A 19,906-nucleotide genomic window follows, 5' to 3' on the forward strand; every position below is an offset into this window, starting at 1 on the left:
TATCATTAGGTTGTGAAGAGACTTTACTTAACAGCTTCCCAACATCAAAAGGATATCAGTGTTTTCATGACCAAGTAGGCCAATCAGGGACTGCACAGCATTGAGCTCCACAAGCAAGTGATACAGATCAGGCATGGTCGCAATCACATGCATTTCCTGTACAATATCGTTTAAATCCAACTCTGACTCCATGAATCTGCAAGTCAAGCAGAACAGAATTAAAATGTTTGGGTAACGTTACGGAATGAATAGCAGGCTGAATTTATTTTATTGAAATGTAATTTTGCAAAAATAAACTATTGATATGCTATTTATTCCCATTATAAAGTTCAAAGGTAAAGATAGATATGGGTTACATGAGACTTGTTTTTTGATAGAAATTTGCTTATATGCAAAACAAATGCACAAGACATATTAAAAAATATGCAGTTCATAAGGAACTATAGGCAGTGATATTCGTAAGGTTCACATTATCTATATAAATTGCTCAATAAATTGCTCAATTTCTAAGATCATCGCACCCTTTTATTAGTATTTCTACCTTGCATTTAATTTAAAGCAACACTTGCAAACTTCATTTCACCAAATATACAGGAGAGACAGCAATACAAAATGTTGATATCCATTGTAATACTATTGTACAAAATATGAAACAAAAAAATATTTGTGGAAAATTAACAAGTTGGAATAACAATTCTATTTGGATTTTGTGCAGAGTACATTTTTCATTGCAATATCAAAAATTGAAGGAATTCCACAGCTTAGGGTCTAGATGGGTGAAGCCACAGCCCACCAATGATGGAACTAAAGAGGGTGGCGGGTGCACAAGAGGACAAAGTTGCAGGAATACAGAGTTCTTTACAAAGATACAGATTTCAATTTTCTTCCCTGTTTGGTGAATTTCCCAGCTCATTGCCTTCTGGGGGTCCTTTTCCATTGAGGAAAGATGTCCCAATTTTGGGATCTGCCTCCTGTTGCATGTGAAGTATCAAAAACAAGGAGGCCACCAGTGAGCAAGTAGAGAGAGATCATCAAAAAAATCATAGTTCTAGAAGTTTATAGCCTCAGGCACTCTCTCCTGGAACTCCCAGGGCCTTTGATGTTTCTCTTTCAGATATTTATCCCCTTCCCTTTCATATTAAAGAAAAGTCTCTCTCCAAGATAGCCAAATGTGGTGAAGGATCCCACATTTTTACAGCCTTCAGTTTAAAAACCGTGTTCAGTCTTTGGTTTTTCCACTTTACTAGCTGCTCCTTTCTCTGTGCCGCTCCCATTCCATGCTCCTGGACCTGCAGAGAATGAGGTTCCCCCACTCCTCTCCTAAACCATTCAAGCCCCAATCTCCCAACTCCTAGTCCATGTTCCTCGTCCATTGGTTCTGCCACTTTACTACCTGCTCATCTCTCAATGCTGCTCCCACTGCATCTTTTTGTTGCTGCTCCTGGCTCTGCAGATAATGATGGTGCGCTCCCCCCACCACAACTGCCTACTCTTTCCCTGAGCGCCTACTCCTTTTTCCTTTGTAATTTGTAAGTGTCCTTGCTTTCAAGATTCAACTTGTATCTATTATGACGTAAGGTACTTGCAAGTGTCTCTATTTTTGGGTGTGTCTGTACTTGTCTTAATGTATGTAGTTGCTTGTAAAAATCTTAAATATAACAAAAGATCTGCAATGCACTGCTGCTCATTGACAGCTAGAACTCAGAATGAGAACCACCAAATGGTACAGATAAGGGCAGCTCTCGTTTATACCAGTGGTGACTCAAAATAAAGAGATCGATGAGTTGGCAGTTCCCCTCCCTCACTCTTTAAAAGAAACCTGCCAGCAATCCAATTATGTTGTTACTATTAAATGAAAAATGGAATTAGCTGCCTTGGTTAATTCTACTCCCCATTATCACCAACAGGAAAATCTCACACAATGTATTTCTTTTGCTAGTGCTCCATCAAAGACTAATAAGGCAATTAAAACCGTTGTATCACATGGGTGATATACAACACAAGCCATGAATAATCACGAACAGTAATGATCAATACTGACAACCAAGAAATTATTTACAAGTACTGTACTTCTCCTGAAATAGCAAGGTGCAAGGAATAAATTTTGAATACTGTCTTAAAATATATATATTTTTAAAACAACAAGCGCAAGTTGTGAGGGTTGATAAACATAGACGGAAGTGCTCACTTCTCTGGATTCTCTGGGAATTTGATGCGCAGTTCCTGGTTTTTATAGGCCCTCTTTTCAAATGTTAGGATCATCTTCTTCACTGAGCTTTCATCCAAAGGTTCTGCCTGAAACAAAGGAAACAATTTTACTCATTAAAGTTTCATACATGTTTCTTCTTTGCATCCTTTACATAAATCAGATTCATCACAATCAAGCTGATTCTTTCAGTATTCTTACACTCCTAAACTTCACAAAAATACTATAAACAGGTACATGTATTACAGTTCTCTTACTCAACACTGAAAAAGAATATACACAAAATACTTGCATCATCCTTGCTATTCAATGCGTAAGAAGCTTCCAGTCTTAGCTGGGGGCCAAGGAACGTATTTTTTGCTTCTCCTTTTCTTATTAACTGAGGCCAAGTAGGGAGGCTTATTCCAACAGATCAAACATTCCAAAAACATACACAAGGCTAACTCAACTCCATTTTCTTAAACTTCCTAAGCCACTGTCTAAATGACTGGTACTGCCAGAGGTACCGGTGATTGTTTTTATTCATTCTGACCACATGCACTAAATGATGGGTCAGGTGTTCCAGTTTCCAGGTCGTCGAAGATCAGACCTGCCCCACAAGATGCACCAAGGGACACCTTGGAAATTTGCAAGATCTGGCTCAGTGGGAACTGCCCGGGAAGTTTGACCTTTTGATAGGCAATTTCCATGCGAAAACGTCTCCGATTCCAAGTTAGAGTCAAAGACTTCAGACAGTTTTGACATCCTTACCCAAAGGAAATGTTAGGCAGAAAAATCCTAGTCTAACTCCTGGGTAACTATACAACTGACACCCCCAACTCTGACTAGCCCCCACCACCTGACTCCCTCCTCTAACCCAACTTGACTGGCCCCCACCACCTGACTACTCCCTGACTCAACTTGACTAGCCCCATCACCTGACTCCCCCCGCCGGCCCAACCAGCCTCCACCACCTGATTTCCCCGCTCGACCCAATCTGACCAGCCTCCCCAGGTGCCATCTGACTCCTTTAGCTCGCCCACCCAACCCCCATAAACACTGACCTCACCCATCCTACAATACCCATTCATTAGTGCATTGAAAAGCTGTTTAAATGTCCCAAAGCTTTTCAATGCATTAGTGAACACTCACCAGATTACAGCAGCTGGTGCTATAAAAAAGGGGTGTGGCCTGTGTGCGGATTGTCCCCTCGCTGATATCTCCAAGGTTTCCTGTGCTGACTCAGTTCTGCAGGGTCCTCCATTGGAAGAACGGCCACACAACTTGATGGAAGGTAAGTGGGTACTTTTTAAATCTGATCAGAATTGGAAATAGGGATTCTGACCCTGATCAGAAGATTTGGGCCAATAGGCCTGTTAGTTTCCCATAATGCAGTTATGGCGAAAGCTCAACACTGCTGAGTTGACACCAGCTACATAAACTTTTGAGATAGCTCTGCGCACTCATCTACTATGCGCAAGGTTGTTTGTCTCCCTTTTTGTTTAGCAGCCTAAAAAGCCTGGGAGGGTTTGAACTTGGTCAGTCTGAACTTTGTCAGTCTGGTGGTGAATTGAAAAGCAGAACTCAGGAGATAAAAGAGGCCTTCTAAAATGCTGTCACCTAATACTGTTTTGATAGTTTAGACAGAATTATGATAGCAAATTGTGAATCAAAGTCTCCTGGGATGGTAGACAAATAAGTCAAATTTTAGAGTTATCAACACAGTTAAAAGATTTTCTGTGGTGTGGGGGCAGAGGTGAAAGGGGACAAGTTTATACTCAAGGAAAGATGCCCATGTTGAAAACTAGATTCAAAGGGTGAGAATGAAGTTGCAATTAGCAACCATAGATTTTCCAATTAGCGATATCATTGTTATGCAAATTGCATGCAGGCAAGATCATAAGCAGTATTCTAAATTGATTTCCAGAGGAAAAAATAAAACAAACAATGACAAAGTTCAGAAATATAAACTTTTAATTAAATTCTATATGCTGAGTACATATTAACCCATATTGATTTTAAATGTAAAGAAATTTTAACTAACAATCATGCTAAAAAGGTGTTTTATGACAACGCCATCAAGTCTAAAGCATTACTGCTTAGCACTAGTGTCCATGTTTCATATGAAGCTACCCATTTAATAAATAAAAAACATTGGTTCCAGTTACAAATTCGCCAAAGACACTTTCACGGTCCATTTGGTCCAGTCATTCCCCAGTCTGAAAGTTTTTATGAAAAACGTACATCAACCCTTATGATTTGGACCGGTTTCTTGTGTCTTCCACAAGTGAACAGCTTCAATTACTCTGAAGGCAGACCAAGTTTACACTAAATGGACAGAGCAACATTCATCAACGGATTCATCTGGTTCAATTGGTATGAATTATCAGTGTTACAGTACAAAAAGCGTGTCACGCTTTCCCACATCAGTGGGTCGTCTTGTGCGACTTAAACAAAAGATCACCTATCCTCCAGGGTTCTAAAACTCTGCCTGAGTGAAGACCTTCACTCTATTAAACGAAGACTGCTTTCACAGCCTACTTCATTCTCCAAAATCTTGTCACTCTCTTTAAAATGAATCCACCATCCCAATTTGGCAATGACTCCTGTTGAGTTGAAATTAACGGAATTATTGCAGTTGCATTCAGATTGTCAAAATGTCAAATTGTGTTTGTTTCCAGGATGTTGGTTCAAGCACTGCATTGAATTGAAAGTTAAGTTGAGCTCAATAATAGCATTCTCAACATAGATTACACCAAGGACTCACAAGATGTGGGTTCTGAATTTTGGTCTCAGGATTTCCTGCAGAAACTGGCACGGCGCTCAACCACCTCTGTGATGCACATTCGTCGCATGCAGAGCTCCTCACAATGTCTGTTTCATTGCAGGCAGTGGGGGGAGATATCCCAGTGGCCCCAGGCAGTCAGGGGCATGGTCAGGTCTGTACAGGTCACACTCAAAAAAAAATCACCTCGAACTCAAACAACTTTTCAAAGCTGTTCCAGGTTGCAAAGTAAAATGCGTTTATAAGATGCATACCTCTTCTCATTCGTAAGTGGCCCAACATAACCACCTCTCTGCTGTAGGAATTATTCAGGGTAAACTCCTATGCGCTACTATTTTTAGCTACTTCAGTGACCTTATCTCCAACATAAGGTCATAAGTAGAGATGTTCACTGATGATTGTAGTGTGCAGCCCTACTCGCAATTCCTCAGTTAATGAAGCAATCCTTGCCATACCCAACACGGTCTGAACAACATCCAGGTTGAAATGATAAGTGGCAGGTAGACTTCTTGTCACACAAGTGCCAGACAAGGACCATTACCCAAAAGTGAAAGTCTAACTACCTCTGCAACCTCCCCCCCCACTGCCCCCAACCCCTCTTCTCAGACAGATGTAAAAGATCCCACGGCACTACTTCAGGAAAAGCAGGAGAGTTATTGCTGGTGTTCTGGCGAATGCTTACCCTGCAACCAGCGACACAAAAACAGATTATCCGGTCATTTTCACATTGTTGTTGTGGGAGCTTGCTGTGCACAAATTGATGATGGTTTCCTACATGAACAACAGTGACTACACTTCATAAGTATTTCATTGACTATAAAACACTTTGGAAAGTCCCGAGGTCATAAAACGAGCTATAGAAAGTTTTTTTTCATTGGCCACATAAATGCCGCAACTGCAAGAGCAGGTCAGAGGCCGGGTATCCTATGGCAACTGGTTCATCTCCTGACTTCTAAAAGTCTCTCCACTGGTCAAAAGTGTGATGGGATACGCTCCCCTTGCCTGGAAGAGTGAAGTTACAACACTGAAGAATTTCAACATCACACAGGACAAAGTTCAGTTGATTGGCATCCCATGCATTAGCTTTTAGCAATTCCCCCCCATCATTGGCATACTGTACCTGTGTGCGTCTTTGGATGCAATAAGGCTTTGACAGCGCCTCTCAAACCTGTAACTGCCATCACCTGGGAGAAGAGTAGCAGATGCACAATAACACCAACACTACCAAAAGTACCCCTCCATGCAACACATCAGCCTGACTTGAACACATTCCCGTTGTTACTTTTGCTGTGTCCAAAATCTAAAAGCTTCCACCTATCAGCATAGTTGGAGGATATTCAGCAGATTGCAGCCCACCAATTTCTCAAGGACAACCAGACAGGGCAAAAATGCTGGCCTTGCCAGCAACACCCACATCCTCAGAATAAACAAATTAATAAAAGACATGTTTCCCATTCGAAGGGTAATGGAAATCTGAAAGTGTCTCAGAAGGTTGTGGATGCTGAATCAATTTAAAGTTTCAAGACAGATCATAAGGTCACAAGAAAGAGTAGGCCATTCAGCCCATCAAGCCTGCTCTGCCATTCAATAAGATCATAAGTGATCTGTTTATGGCCTTAACTTCACTTACCTGCCTAACCCACATAATCCTGGACTCCCTTGTAGATCAAAAAATCTGTCTAGCTTAGCCTTGAATATATTCAATGATCCAGCCTCCACAGCTCTCTGGGGAAGAGAAGTCCAAAGATCAACAGCCAGAGAAGAAATTCCTCCTCATCTCAGTCTCAACTGGGAGACCTCTTATTTTGAAACTGTGGTGGAGTTCTAGGCTCCACGACGAGCAGAAATGTCCTCTAAGCATCTACACTGTCAAACCACCTCAGAATTTTATGTTTCAATAAAAGCTCCTCTCATTCTTCTAAACTTCAATAAGTATAGGCCCAAACTTTCCTCAAGACAAACTCAGCATCCCAGGATTCAGCTTAGCGAACCATTTCTGAACTGCTTCCAATGCAAATTTGTCCCTCCTTAAGTAAAGAGACCAAAACTGTACACAATACTATAGGTGTAGTCTCACCAATGGCCTGTACAATTGTAGCAAGACTTTCCTGCTTTTATACTCCATTTCCCTTGCAATAAAGGCCAAAATTCAATTTGCCTTCCTAATTTTGCTGTACTGCATGCTAACATTTCGTGAATCACATACAAAGACAAAGATCCCTCTGTACTGCACTATGTTGCAGTCTCTCCCAATTTAAATAATATTCTAATTTGCTGTACTTCCTGCCAGAGTGGATATGAGGTTATATTTTCTCCCATTATATGCCATCTGTCAAATGTTTGCCCATTCACTTCACTTATCTATGTCCCTTTGCACACTTTGTGTCATCCTCAAAAGTTGCTTTCATATCCATCTTTTCATTATCACAAATTTTCCACAATACATTCGGACTGTTCATCCAAGTCTTTAATATAGGCACTCCACACATTACAGTTTGGCAACCTGAAAATAAACCATTTATCCCAAATCTGTTTTCTGTATATTAGCCAATTTTCTATCCACACTAATATATCAACACCACAAGCTCTTATCTTGTGCAGTAATCTTTTGCGACACCTTATCGAATGCCTTTTGGAAATCCACATACATTACATCTAATGGTGCCTCTTTATCCACCCTGCTTGTTACATCCTCAAAGAATTTTAATAAATTTGTCAAACAGTATTTCCCTTTCACAAAAACCATGTTGCATCCTCAACAATGGATTCTAGCATTTTCCCCAATGACAGATGTTGAGTGTAACTAGCCTACAGTTTCCTGCTTTCTGTCTCCCTCTTTTCTTAAATAGGAAGTATTACATTTGTGGTTTTCCAATCCACTGGGACCTTTCCAGGATCTAAGGAATTTTGGAAGAATACAAACAATGCATCCACGATCCCTGCAGCCACTTCTTTCAAGGCCCTTGCAGGCCATCAGCTCCAGAAGATTTGTTAGTCCTTGGTCCCATTAGTTTTCTTCATAATTTTTTGCTAGTGGTCGTGATTGTTTTAAGTTTCTGCCTCCCTTCTTTTCTACTATTCTTGGGATACTTATGTCTTCTACAGAGAAGGCATTAACGTACAGTTCCATTTCACTTTAGCCAACAAAATACGTTTTCAAGTCTCTGCCATTTCATTTCCCATTAATTCCCCAGCATCACCCACTCAAGGGCCAATACTCACTTTAGCTCTCCTTACCTTTCTATATACATGAAAAAGCCTTAATTGTTTTTAATTTCTTGCTAGTTTTCTCTCACATTCCAATTTCTCCCTCTTTATTATAGTTCTTTTGCTGGTTTCTAAAATTTTCTCAATCTTCTGTATAGAACCTTGGTTAGGCCACACTTGGAATATTGCGTGCAATTCTGATTGCCACATTACCAGAAGGATATGGAGGTGTTAGAGAGGGTGCAGAGGAGGTTTACCAGGATGCTGCCTGGTCTGGAGGTTATTAGCTGTGAGGAGAGGTTGGAGAAACTTGGATTGTTCTCACTAGAGTGACAGAGATTGAGGGGCGACTTGATAGAAATTTACAAAATTATGAGTGGCATGGACAGAGTAGATAGTCAGAAGCTTTTTCCCAGGGTGGAAGAGTCAATTACTAGGGGACTCAGATTTAAGGTGAGAGGAGAAAACTATAGAGGAGGTGTGCGGGGCAAGTTTTTTTACGCAGAGGGTAGTGAGTGTCTGGAATTCGCTGCCAGAGGAGGTGGTGGAAGCAGGTGTGATAGTGGTGTTTAAGAGGCAGCTTGACAAATACATGAATAGGATGGGAATAGAGGGATATGGACCCCAGAAGTGCAAAATGTTTTAGTTGACGGGCAATATGATTGGCGCAGGCTTGGAGGGCCGAAGGGCCTGTTCCTGTGCTGTACTTTTCTTTGTTCTGGGCTACCACTAATCTTTGCAGCATTGTACATTTTTCTTTCAGTTTGACAACATCTTTAACTTCCTTAGTTAGTCACAGATGCCTTATTATTCTCGTAGCATCTTTCCTTTTCAATGAAATGTATCTTTGTTGAGAGTTATGAAATATACCCTTAACTGTCTGCCACTGCTTCCCTATCATTTTACCTTTTAATCTATTGTCCCATTTCACTTTAGCCAACTTTGACATACACCTTTGTAATTGCCTTTATTTAAGACTTTAGTACCATACCCAGATTTGTCACCTTCAAACTGAATGCGAAATTCTACCATGTACCGAACACTCTTACCTAGAGGATCCTTTGCTATGAGGTCATTAATTAAAGCTGTCTCATTGCACATTACCAGGTTATTACGGGCAGAGGTAAGATGTGGGATAATGTTTCCCTTTTCCATCTCTTGACCGAATGCAACAAGATATATTTTAAGGGAGTGTTTTAAGCCCTTGAGAACTGTGACTTTTAGGAACAGACACAAAACAGGCTTTCCTGCAAGTTGAAACAAAAGGGAAGGATAAATGTTTATTTTTCCACATCACCCGAAATATAATCGCAACAAACACCCACTCCTCATACACATAAGATTCTCACAAATGCACACACACCACACACATGAAAATATTTCTAAAGATGTAACATGCACTTAGAATAAAGGGTCAAAAAAAAAAAAAAGGTCAGTCTATTCTATCGTCAATCTTCAAGATGGGTGGTTGAAATGTTGCAGGCCTGATGGATTCTCTCTTGGTTCACTGAAGACAATGGGGATTGGAAGTTTCTGGCTTTTCCAGAGTTGTGGTCGACCTCCAGTAGCGAGGATATATTTCTGCCCCACTTCTCTGCCTGTGGATCAGTGATCCAGACAGGGTTTTCCTTTTCCTGGGCCTCCACCTGTGGTCTCTGTCCAAACTGTCTTCTGTGGGCTGTTCTCAGAATATAATTTCTTTCTCAAGCTTGTCATGTGACCACAGAATCAATATTCCCATCACCTACACAAATGATTTAATGGCATAAGCCATCGTTACACAATGGGGAATGAATGACATATCACAAAGTGCGGATGTAAGGTTGATTCCTTCACATCCATCTTTGTGGGATTTCAAACTTGCAGACATCAAGTTAAAACACCAAGTCAAACCATTCTACTTCAGTTTCTGTAAACATCCAGACAATATGAACTATTAACTCTACAAGTGATCTGTTGCATTCTGGTGTTTCTTTAATGAAAGGTCCTCCAAAAGTTCATTTGCATTTTAATAACTTTCCAGAGATATGACCAGGCATGAGTTAGTCCTCGTCAATACCGAAGCCACAAAAGTCATCTGACTCCCAGACTCTATTTCCTCAAAGTAAATTGTCCATATTCCATTCTCATTTAAAAAGTATAAATCATCTTCATTCACGGGAATATGATGCGAGCATGACAAAGTCTAAAAAAGGCTGTTCCCATGTATCACATAGGTGTTCACCAGCAGCCACATGCTATAGCTGCAACACATCACCTGCCCTGCCACTGTTATTATGTTTTATTAACTAATTTGGTTTCAAGTTTGGAAATATCACTCATCTGTAGTTATATTATCTCTTTAACTAGTTAAGCTGTAAATTTAGTACAATACTTATATCTCCCCAGTATCAGTTTAAATTACTGCAAAAGATTAGGACAGCATCTCCTCACTCACTTACCAAATTCCCAGAGTTAAATACTTAGTCTCAATGCACTCAGATTCCAGCCACCAACTTTGTGCGACTAACTTTCTGCTAAACCACCTGTATTTATTCTAGCTGAAATTCTAGTCAGCCACCGCTGACTAGGGAACCAGTTCAAATTAGCTACCCAATTAACTAACTGCAGCTGCCTCTAGCAGATCACTTGTTTATCACTGACTACGGCTAAAGGAAACTACAATTTAATGTTACAGTAGAGGTTAATGCTAAATGCAAACTTGGTTGGATTTTACAAAAAACTCGACCTTTAAAACTCCCTCACTTACCAAATTCCCTGGGTTAAGCACTTGGTCTCACTACACTCAGTCTCCAGCCGCATGTGATAGTTTTTTTGATACTTTGTCAAGTGACATAGAGCAATGGTAGGTAAATAAATTTGAGGTACAGATTGGCTATTATCCAATAAAATATTGGAATAGGCTCAAGGAGATGAATGGCATACACCTATTACTATGAAAACTAAGCTTTGGTGTATAATAAGGAAATAAAACTAAAAAGAGGTTAATCACAGTCAAATAGTAAAGAAGTTCGTAGGATGCCTGAGGAAAATAGCTGGGAAACCAGCAAGTTTAACCTTAAAATGCATATTAGTATGGAGTAAAAAAATTTGGGAACTAAAGTAGTGAATAAATAAAGAATTATAACCTAACAATAATTAAATGAAATATGCAGCAGCAGGGTTATGATTGGCAAAGTAGATAAGCCTGGGTATAAAACTTTCAGGAGAGGCAGAGAAAGGGGAAAAATGTTTTAAAAAAATTTTTAATGCACTACAGTGAAAGGTTTAAATAGATACATGGTCCAAGGTGGGAAGTATGAAGTAGGTTGCTGAATAGTAAAGAAATTGAGGATGAAGTTTGTGGACAAAATAGAGTGTTGTGTATTAATTACAGAATTATAATATGTACATTTTATATATTATAGAATTATACTATTTTATTGTTGCCAGGAGTTGGGTAGGGAAAATATATCTAGTGATAAAGCCATGGTCTTTTGCAATGTGTTCAGGGCACTTTCCTCAGCAGTACGTTGCTACTTCAACAAGGAAGGAATCCTTGCTACCGGGAGCAGGAAAATAATGTTGCAGCATTAATTTGCTTGTATTCTCCATGTTGCACAGTTGGACTGCTGGAAATCAGCATCCCAACGTGTTCTTCAGCGCTCACCTCTAAACAGAAGTATTGAGCAGAAAGAAACTTTAAACTGAGAACAAAACAAGAATGCTGGACAGTGCTAATTGCTTGTAATTAATTTTTTTTAAAGGGTCTGCAGATTTGAGACTGATTCCCAATAAGCTACTTTGTGCCAAGCAGTTCGTCTTTTCATTTTAGAAACAGTGTATGGAAGATTTATTCATAATAAATTAACAAAAAACATCTTATTTACTAAGATAAGTTTATACTATACACACACCTCTTATTACAGAAGATAATGTGACTATATCAACTAATAGAGGAGTTAATGAGAATGAGAACAGGAGCCCTGAAAACTTGAAATGATGACATTTGCGCTTTCAAGTGTTCAATCCCAATTGGACTATGGAGGGGACCTAATGCAAAGTAATATATAAGGGGGCAACTTTTTTTCTCCTTCATTGCCCCCATCTTTGATTTTGGGGCTTTTGGGGCTTTGAAGAACAAATCTGCCCACCATCCCTGTGTTTCTTGAACCCTGTAGCACAGCAAAATTAAAACAAGGTTGAGGTAGGGTCACTAAGAGCTGACATTAGCAAACTTTTAGAAACAGAGTAGTAAAGCTATTAAGAACATTACATGGGTATTGCCGAAAATAAGATGTCAAAGGTCAAGTTCTGTACTACCAAACAACTAAGCACATTCCTTTTCACAAGGAAAACACAATGGCATGTTAAATGTGGAAGTTTGTGGAGATCACTATTCAAAGAGAAACACAAAGTTACTCAAGTTTAAGGCATGCGTATCATTGTGCCCTTGCATTTGAGGATTCTGAAAGAAACCAGGGAAAAAATACGGAAGGCACTGACTATATTTTTCCAAAATTCTGTTATAAGTAACGTGGTGCCACAAGATAGAGGGCAGCAAATCAGATTCCCTCTTCAAAGAAAAGGAGACAGGAATATCAGAAAAAGACAAATCAGTTATACTTATTGTATTTGTTGGCAACTATTAGAAACTTAAATTAAACTATAAAAATTACTAAACATTTGGAGAAGCACATACCAATGAGAGCAAGCCAACAAAGATTTCTAAGAGACATGCAATGCTCAGCCAGCCTTACAGAAATAATTGAATAAGAAATGACAGGTATAGCAAATATACAAGCTATGGTTTATATGTATTTTCAAAACACTGCATTTGATAAGCAGTACCTATAGGGTCTCGAAACAAGGAAAATGGTATATGGAATTAATAGAAATGCAGCTCAGCGTGTTCTATATATGTCTTAGAATTGACTCAGTTGAGGAATAAATTTCCTGATGACATCAAACTAATAGTTATGGGCAATTTTGACAAAAATTGTGAGACAGCAGAAGAACATAGATAAGACTAGTAGGACAGATAAGTGGAATTTAGTGTAGAAAACATGCAAAGTAATATTTTACAAGCTTTACGTGTAAATACTAAGGTCCTTAAAAAGGTATCAGTGCAAGTCAAAAATGCCATAAAATGGCAAACAATTATTGTTTTAGTGATCTATGCCTCTACATACAAAACCAAAGAAATATTACTTAACTCATATAAACTTTATTTTGGCTGAAATGGAACTACTGTGTACAGATTTAGACAACCCACTACAGAAAGGCTTTAGAGGCAATGCAAAAGTGTAATGTAGATTTATTAGGATACTACCAGGAACTAGAAGCTATTGTTTTGAAGAGAAGCTAAGGCTTTCTTTCACTGGAGCTAACCGTAAGATTATAGTGCAAAAAAACTTTTCCACTATTGGCTTGATAGGACAATATCCTGTTAAAAAAAATCATAGAATGTGACATTAAGAAACCGCTCATTAAGATTCAGCAAACAGCTACCAGTAAACCAGCAAAGGAGGAGAACCATGACGGCTCAGAGTGCTTTCAGACACCAGGTTACTTGCTAAGTAACCCGAGCACACAAAACTAAAAAATTAATTTCTGGCATGTGTTTTATCTGTAATTCTTTGTTTCACAGTGAGCTTCACTTCTGCATTCATGGAGGCATTAAATTTGGCAACTGCACTGCTTTGCAACAATCTGACAGTTGACATGGCAATTTGAAAATCAAGACACTTTCAGAGATTTCTCTGTGTTTTCTATTTGCAAGATGTATGTTTTTTCTTATTATTAACCCAAACACAACTTTAAATCAGTAATAAGAAAACACCAGTGTTCCCAAAAGTATTAAGCTAGGAGCCAAGTTCTTGCAGGTTAAAAGTATTGTGTTCATGATTTCTCCCAGTTTTCTGCAGAAATGTTAAAGCATTTGAGCTTTTGCTAGTGGCATGCTCATGTTGAGCAGCTCTGAAGAAGAGTCATACGGACTCGAAACGTTAACTCTGTTTCTCTCTCCACAGATGCTGCCAGACCTGCTGAATTTTTCTAGCATTTTCTGTTTTTAATTTCAGTTTTCCAGCATCCACAGTATTTTGCTTTCATTCTACTGGAAACATGGCATAACTTGGCTTTGTTACAATCCTCATAGAGACCGATAACTTTTTCAAAGAGAGATGAATTTCCCAGTGGCCTACTCAAATGATTACACAAGATTGCATGGCTTAAGATGTTTACTGCAACAAACGAACAAAAATCAACATTGACTAAACATTACCTAGTAGGTAACTAATACACTAAACTGCAGAAGAGGTATCCTCTCTAAGTTCTTAATAACAGAAAACCCCATGGCACATTTATACATTATACCAGACTCTCTGTACACATGCAGTCTTAAAGTTTAAAGTCCAATTCCTCCCAGCATTAAGTTCCCTTCTCCCTGCTTCGCTAAGGTGAATCTTCTAGTGTCCTTTTAAACAAAGTCCTCTTCACTCAGCCCTTTGAGCATAATCAAATGGAGTCCCCATTGTAAAGTTCCCTCTTGTGATTCTGTGGTCTCTAACTTTTCATAATCCTGGTTTCCTCAAACATGGGCTCTGTCCTCACCAACCCTCCGCTTGGTGGTTAACCCAAAAGCTTTTTCTTCTGCCTGGCACAATAACACCTGTTGTGGGTCTACATTCCCCAAATCCTTTGGTCTCATTCACTCAGAGTCTATGAGCCTACAGCAGAAAGGTCAGCGGCCTCCCTCTTTTGTGTCCAGGTGTTAAAGCTCCCAGCCGACTTTGAATAAGTTTTGATCTGGGTCCCCTCTCCCCATGGCAACCAGGTCACAGGGACTTATTGCCAGGCAGAGTACAGTACAACTTCACACCACCTCCCATTCTAGGGCTTTTTGCTTTATCTTAAATTAAAAGACAGTTTAAAATATAACGGTCTTACAAAGTCCAATGGTCATAGCAGCTTCATGATGAGAAAGCAGAGGACAGCTTTCCTTCAATTTGTCATATGGCCCACAAGGCATAATGTTTCTTTTTAACAAAAGCCTTGAAAACCTCTATTAGATCACCCCTTAACCTCCTCTGTTCCAAGGGGAACAGTCCTTACTTTTCCAACTGCTCCTCATAACTTAAGTCCCTCATTTCTCATAACATCCTGATAAACCTCCTTTGTACCCTAAGATCTTTACATCTTTGATATGTGGTGCCCAAATTTGTCCGCCCATACCCAGGCTGAGACCTAACCAGTGAATACTTTTGAAGAATGATTTTTTTTTTTTAAAACTGATCTCGACAGTCTAAAGAAAAGATAGTTAAAAAGGCACCATGTCGAAGTACATAAAATATTAAGTGGCTAAGATATTAATAAAATAAGGAAAGGTAATAGGCCCATTGCTCAATATAAACCAGCAAAAAATTAATTTTGAACAGATGTTAAAAGGACTATTTGAATATTTTCTTTAAAGAAAAAAGTGATAAAGGTTTTGATTAATGTGAAGCCAGGTACTTAAGGTGTAGAATTTAAAGACACTTGAAACACAGTTGGACGTTAGGTTACAAAAGTTGGAATACTGAAAAGACAGGAATTACTGAGCCAAACAGCCTTCTTTTGTCTCTCATCTCTATTATGTTTCTTCTAGGACACCGAAAAGAAATTCGGTTGTGGAGTGGTGGAGAGATAAGAAATTATTGCATCATTACCTTGAAATATTTCCCTTTCCAAGAGGGTGATACAGTGACATTGGATAAGATGATGCTAATCTTCCTGTTCTCTTAAGTGCCACCTCGGTTTTATTGGGGATCATGTGACATTTTTACACAGGGGATGAAAGGTAGCCCTTCCAATGCAGCCACAATAGCTCAAAAAAAGAGAACACACAGCTATGTGAAACTAAACTGCATTAAGATTCTGCTGATTCTGAAAGACAAAAACCGACTGAGTCTTTCATCCCTTTGCAGCACCTCCTGGGCTCCCTATCAGAGTGCCCTAGCTAATGATGGGATCAGTGTCCTGGCGAATTGTATAACTAGGCCTATGGATAGGGCTTTAAACTAAGAGGGGGGAGTTCAGGTGAGGGAGCTTTAAAATCTAAAGAAAAAAGTCAAGACAATAGAACAGTGTAGTGATTTGGGTAAAGACAAGCAGAGTGGGACAGGAAGGAAGTGAGTCTAAAGATAATATGCATCAGTGAACAAGGTCCATACAAAGAAAAGTAGTAAAAAAATTAAAGGCTCTATGTTCAAATGCGCAAAGCATTTGATAGATGAACTAGTGTCACAAATAGAGATAAATGGTTTAGATCTAAGCGCTTATTAGAGACATGTTTACCAGCTGACCGAGGTTGGGAAACAACTATTCCAGAATACAGAACATTTCAAAAAGACAGGATGAGTCGCCTTGACAGTAAAGAGGGACATAAGGGCAGTTGTGAGAAAGTTCAGAAGATCAGGAAGTAGAATCAGTATTGGTGAAGATTAGGAGTAACAAGAGTCAGAAATGGTGGGAGTAGTCCATAGGTCCCCAAACAGTACTTATAATGTTGGACAAAGCATTAAGCAAGAAATAATTGGGAGTTTTTAAACAAAGACAATGTGATTGTGAGGGACTTTAATCTTCATATAGGCTGGACCAAATCAAATTGACAAAAGTGGCCTGGGAGAAGAGCTCGTAGATGCTCTTGTGACAGTTTCCTGAAACAATACATTATGGAACCAACTAGGGACAAAGCTATTCTAGCACTAGTGTTGTGTAATGAGGTAGATTTAATTAGTAATCTCATAGTAAAAAGATCCTGAGGAAAAAAAAAGTGATCATAATACAATTGAATTCCATATTAAGTTTGAAAGTGACAAACTCCAGTCTTAAACAAGAATCTTAAACTTAAAACTAAAACCAATTACATTGCTTTGAGGAGAGTGCTGGCTAGGGTTGATTGGGTAAATAGACTAAAAGGTTAATCCACTGGTCAAACTATTGTCTGGAGCTCACTGACCTTCAAGCAAATCTGCCAACGTTACCTGTGAAAGTACGGCGTTTCTACCAGAAATGCTTGGAACAGAAACTCCAAATGTCCATTTAACGACCCATTGAGTGGACCATGTCTCAAATTACTTTCAAGGCAGATAGGCTCAGTAAATCTCTCACTTAATGTCAGACCATAGCTGAAACTGAGATGCATCGATTTGATATTTGTCAGAGGCTCACCTGAAAAAGTTGGCCATGCGCTGAGGGTACAGTAGGCCAGCTACAAAGTAAATAAAGATCTTCCACAATACACTTTTTAAACCCTGAATTTTAGAAACATTCAGGCAATTCACTAAGCCACCATTTAATTTCTAATGATTGAAGTGGAACGAGCCAATTGGATCCTTTTTGATATCATTATTAATTTTACCAGCAGAGTTATGCATGGGTTTTAAGTACACAGAGCTTTGCCTTCCCCCTCAAAAATGATGCAAGGAAGAACCATAATCATGGTTCCCTTGTGTCACTGATAAAAAAATTATCGGGTTGTATGTGTCAGAACTATGGCATATCTTCGGTTCTGCACACCATGCTTTATTGCACAATGTTACATCTTTATGCTGTGCGCCCACTGGCTCTTTCCACAAAATATAGTTTTTTGAGTTTCAGAACAATTTTCCTTTAATTGCTCCCCAAGCAACTACTGAAATCAATATTGAATGACATGCATGTTCTGTTGGGAGTCTCCATCTGACATCAAAATATTTGACTTTCCATAGGGGAAAAATCCTTCAAATTGTAATTTGAGGATCAGATATGTTCCTCTAAATCTATTACCTCAAAAAACATAAAACATAATTTCATTCTGTCTTTAAAATTACATTCTCTCAGCATCATCAAAACGAGGAGTTAGCTCCTCAATATTGTACCAGAAGTCCCCAGCATCACAGATGCCAGTTTTCAGCCAATTCGATTCACTCCACATGATATCAAGGAACAGCTGAAGGCACTGATTCTGCAAAGGCTACGGGGCCTGACAATATTCCGGCAATAGTACTGAAGACTTGTGCTCCAGAACTTGCCGCACCCCTAGCCAAGCTGTTCCTGTACAGCTATAACACTGGCATCTACCTGGCTATGTGGAAAATTGCCCAGGTTATGTCCTGTACACAAAAAGCAGGACAAATCCAACCCAACCGATTACCGCCCCATCAGTCTACTCTTCATCATCAGTAATGGAAAGGGTCATACTATCAAGTGGCACTTGCTTAGCAATAACCTGCTCACTGATGCCCAGTTTGGGTTCCGCCAGGGTCACTCAGATCCTGACATCATTACGGCCTTGGTTCAAACATGGACAAAAGAGCTGAACTCCCGAGGTGAGGCGACAGTGACTGCCCTCGACATCAAGGCCAAATTTGAGCGAGTGTGGCATCAAGGAGCCCTAGCAAAACTGGAGTCAATGGGAATCAGGGGGAAAACTCTCCACTGGTTGGAGTCATACCTAGCACAAAGGAAAATGGTTGTGGTTGTTGGAGGTCAGTCATCTCAGCTCCAGGACATCACTGTAGGAGTTCCTCAGGGTAGCGTCCTCGGCCCAACCATCTTCAGCTGCTTCATTAATGACCTTCCTTCCATCATAAGGTCAGGAGTGAGGACGTTCGCTGATGATTGCACAATGTTCAGCACCATTCGCAATTCCTCAGATACTGAAGCATGTCCAAATGCAGCAAGACCTGCACAATATCCAGGCTTGGGCTGACCAGTGGCAAGTACATTAGCGCCAGACAAGTGCCAGGAAATGACCATCTACAACAAGAGAGAATCTTACCTTCACCCCTTGACGTTCAATGGCATTACCATCACTGAATTCCCCACTATCAACATCCTGGGGGTTACCATTGACCAGAAACTGAACTGGACTAGCCATATAAATACCGTGGCTACAACAGCAGGTCAGAGGCTAGGAATCATGTGGCGAGTAACTCACCTCCTGATTCTCCAAAGCCTGCCCGCCATTTAAAAGGCACAAATCAGGAGTATGATGCAACACTCCCCACTCGATTGGATGAGTGCAGCTTTTACAACACTCAAGAAGCTTGACACTGCCCAGGACAAAGCAGCCCACTTGATTGGCACCACATTCACAGACATTCACTCCCTCCACCATGGAAGCACATTGGCAGCAGCATGTACCATCTACAAAATGCACTGCAGGAATTCACCAAGGCTCCTTAGACAGCGCCTTCCAAACCCACGACCACTACCATCTAGAAGGGCAAGGGCAGCAGATGCATGGGAACACCACCACCTGGAAGTTCGCCTCCAAGTCACTCACCATCCTGACTTGGAAATATATCACCATTCCTTCACTGTCGCTGGGTTAAAATCCTGGAACTCCCTTCTTAACAGCCCTATGGGTGTACCTACACCACATGGACTACAGTGTTTTAAGAAGGCAGCTCACCACCACATTCTCAAGGGCATCAACGGATGGGCAATAAATGCTGGCCCAGCCAGCGAAGCCCAGAGCCCATAAATGAATTTTAAAAAAAGACCGAGAATTCTTTAAGAACCAGCTGGTGCAATATGGGGACTTTACGGTCAAAAAGCAAAATACTGTAAATGCTGGAAACCCAAAATAAAAACAGAAAATGCTGAAAATACTCAGCAGGCCAAGCAGCATCTGTGGAAAGGCAAGTAGAGTTAATGCTTCAGGATGATGACCTTTCTTCAGAACTTTAAGGTCATTTGGATGGATTGACCAACATACACAA

The 19,906-nt window shown here is 39.9% G+C and overlaps 1 protein-coding gene across 1 annotated transcript in view; it reads right to left on the minus strand.

Moving 5' to 3' along the window:
- The window catches only part of ctnnbl1 (catenin, beta like 1), a 197,079-nt gene that overhangs the window by 154,002 nt on the left and 23,171 nt on the right, over window positions 1-19,906 (minus strand). The window contains exons 3-4 of the mRNA XM_078555389.1: window positions 2,189-2,295; window positions 57-196 (exon numbers count right to left, since the gene is read on the minus strand). Coding sequence (XP_078411515.1) covers window positions 57-196; window positions 2,189-2,295 — 247 coding nt within the window. The remainder of the gene's footprint in view (window positions 1-56; window positions 197-2,188; window positions 2,296-19,906) is intronic.

The sequence above is a fragment of the Cetorhinus maximus genome, chromosome 13 (assembly GCF_964194155.1).
Source record: "Cetorhinus maximus chromosome 13, sCetMax3.hap1.1, whole genome shotgun sequence".
Lineage (NCBI taxonomy): Eukaryota > Metazoa > Chordata > Chondrichthyes > Lamniformes > Cetorhinidae > Cetorhinus > Cetorhinus maximus.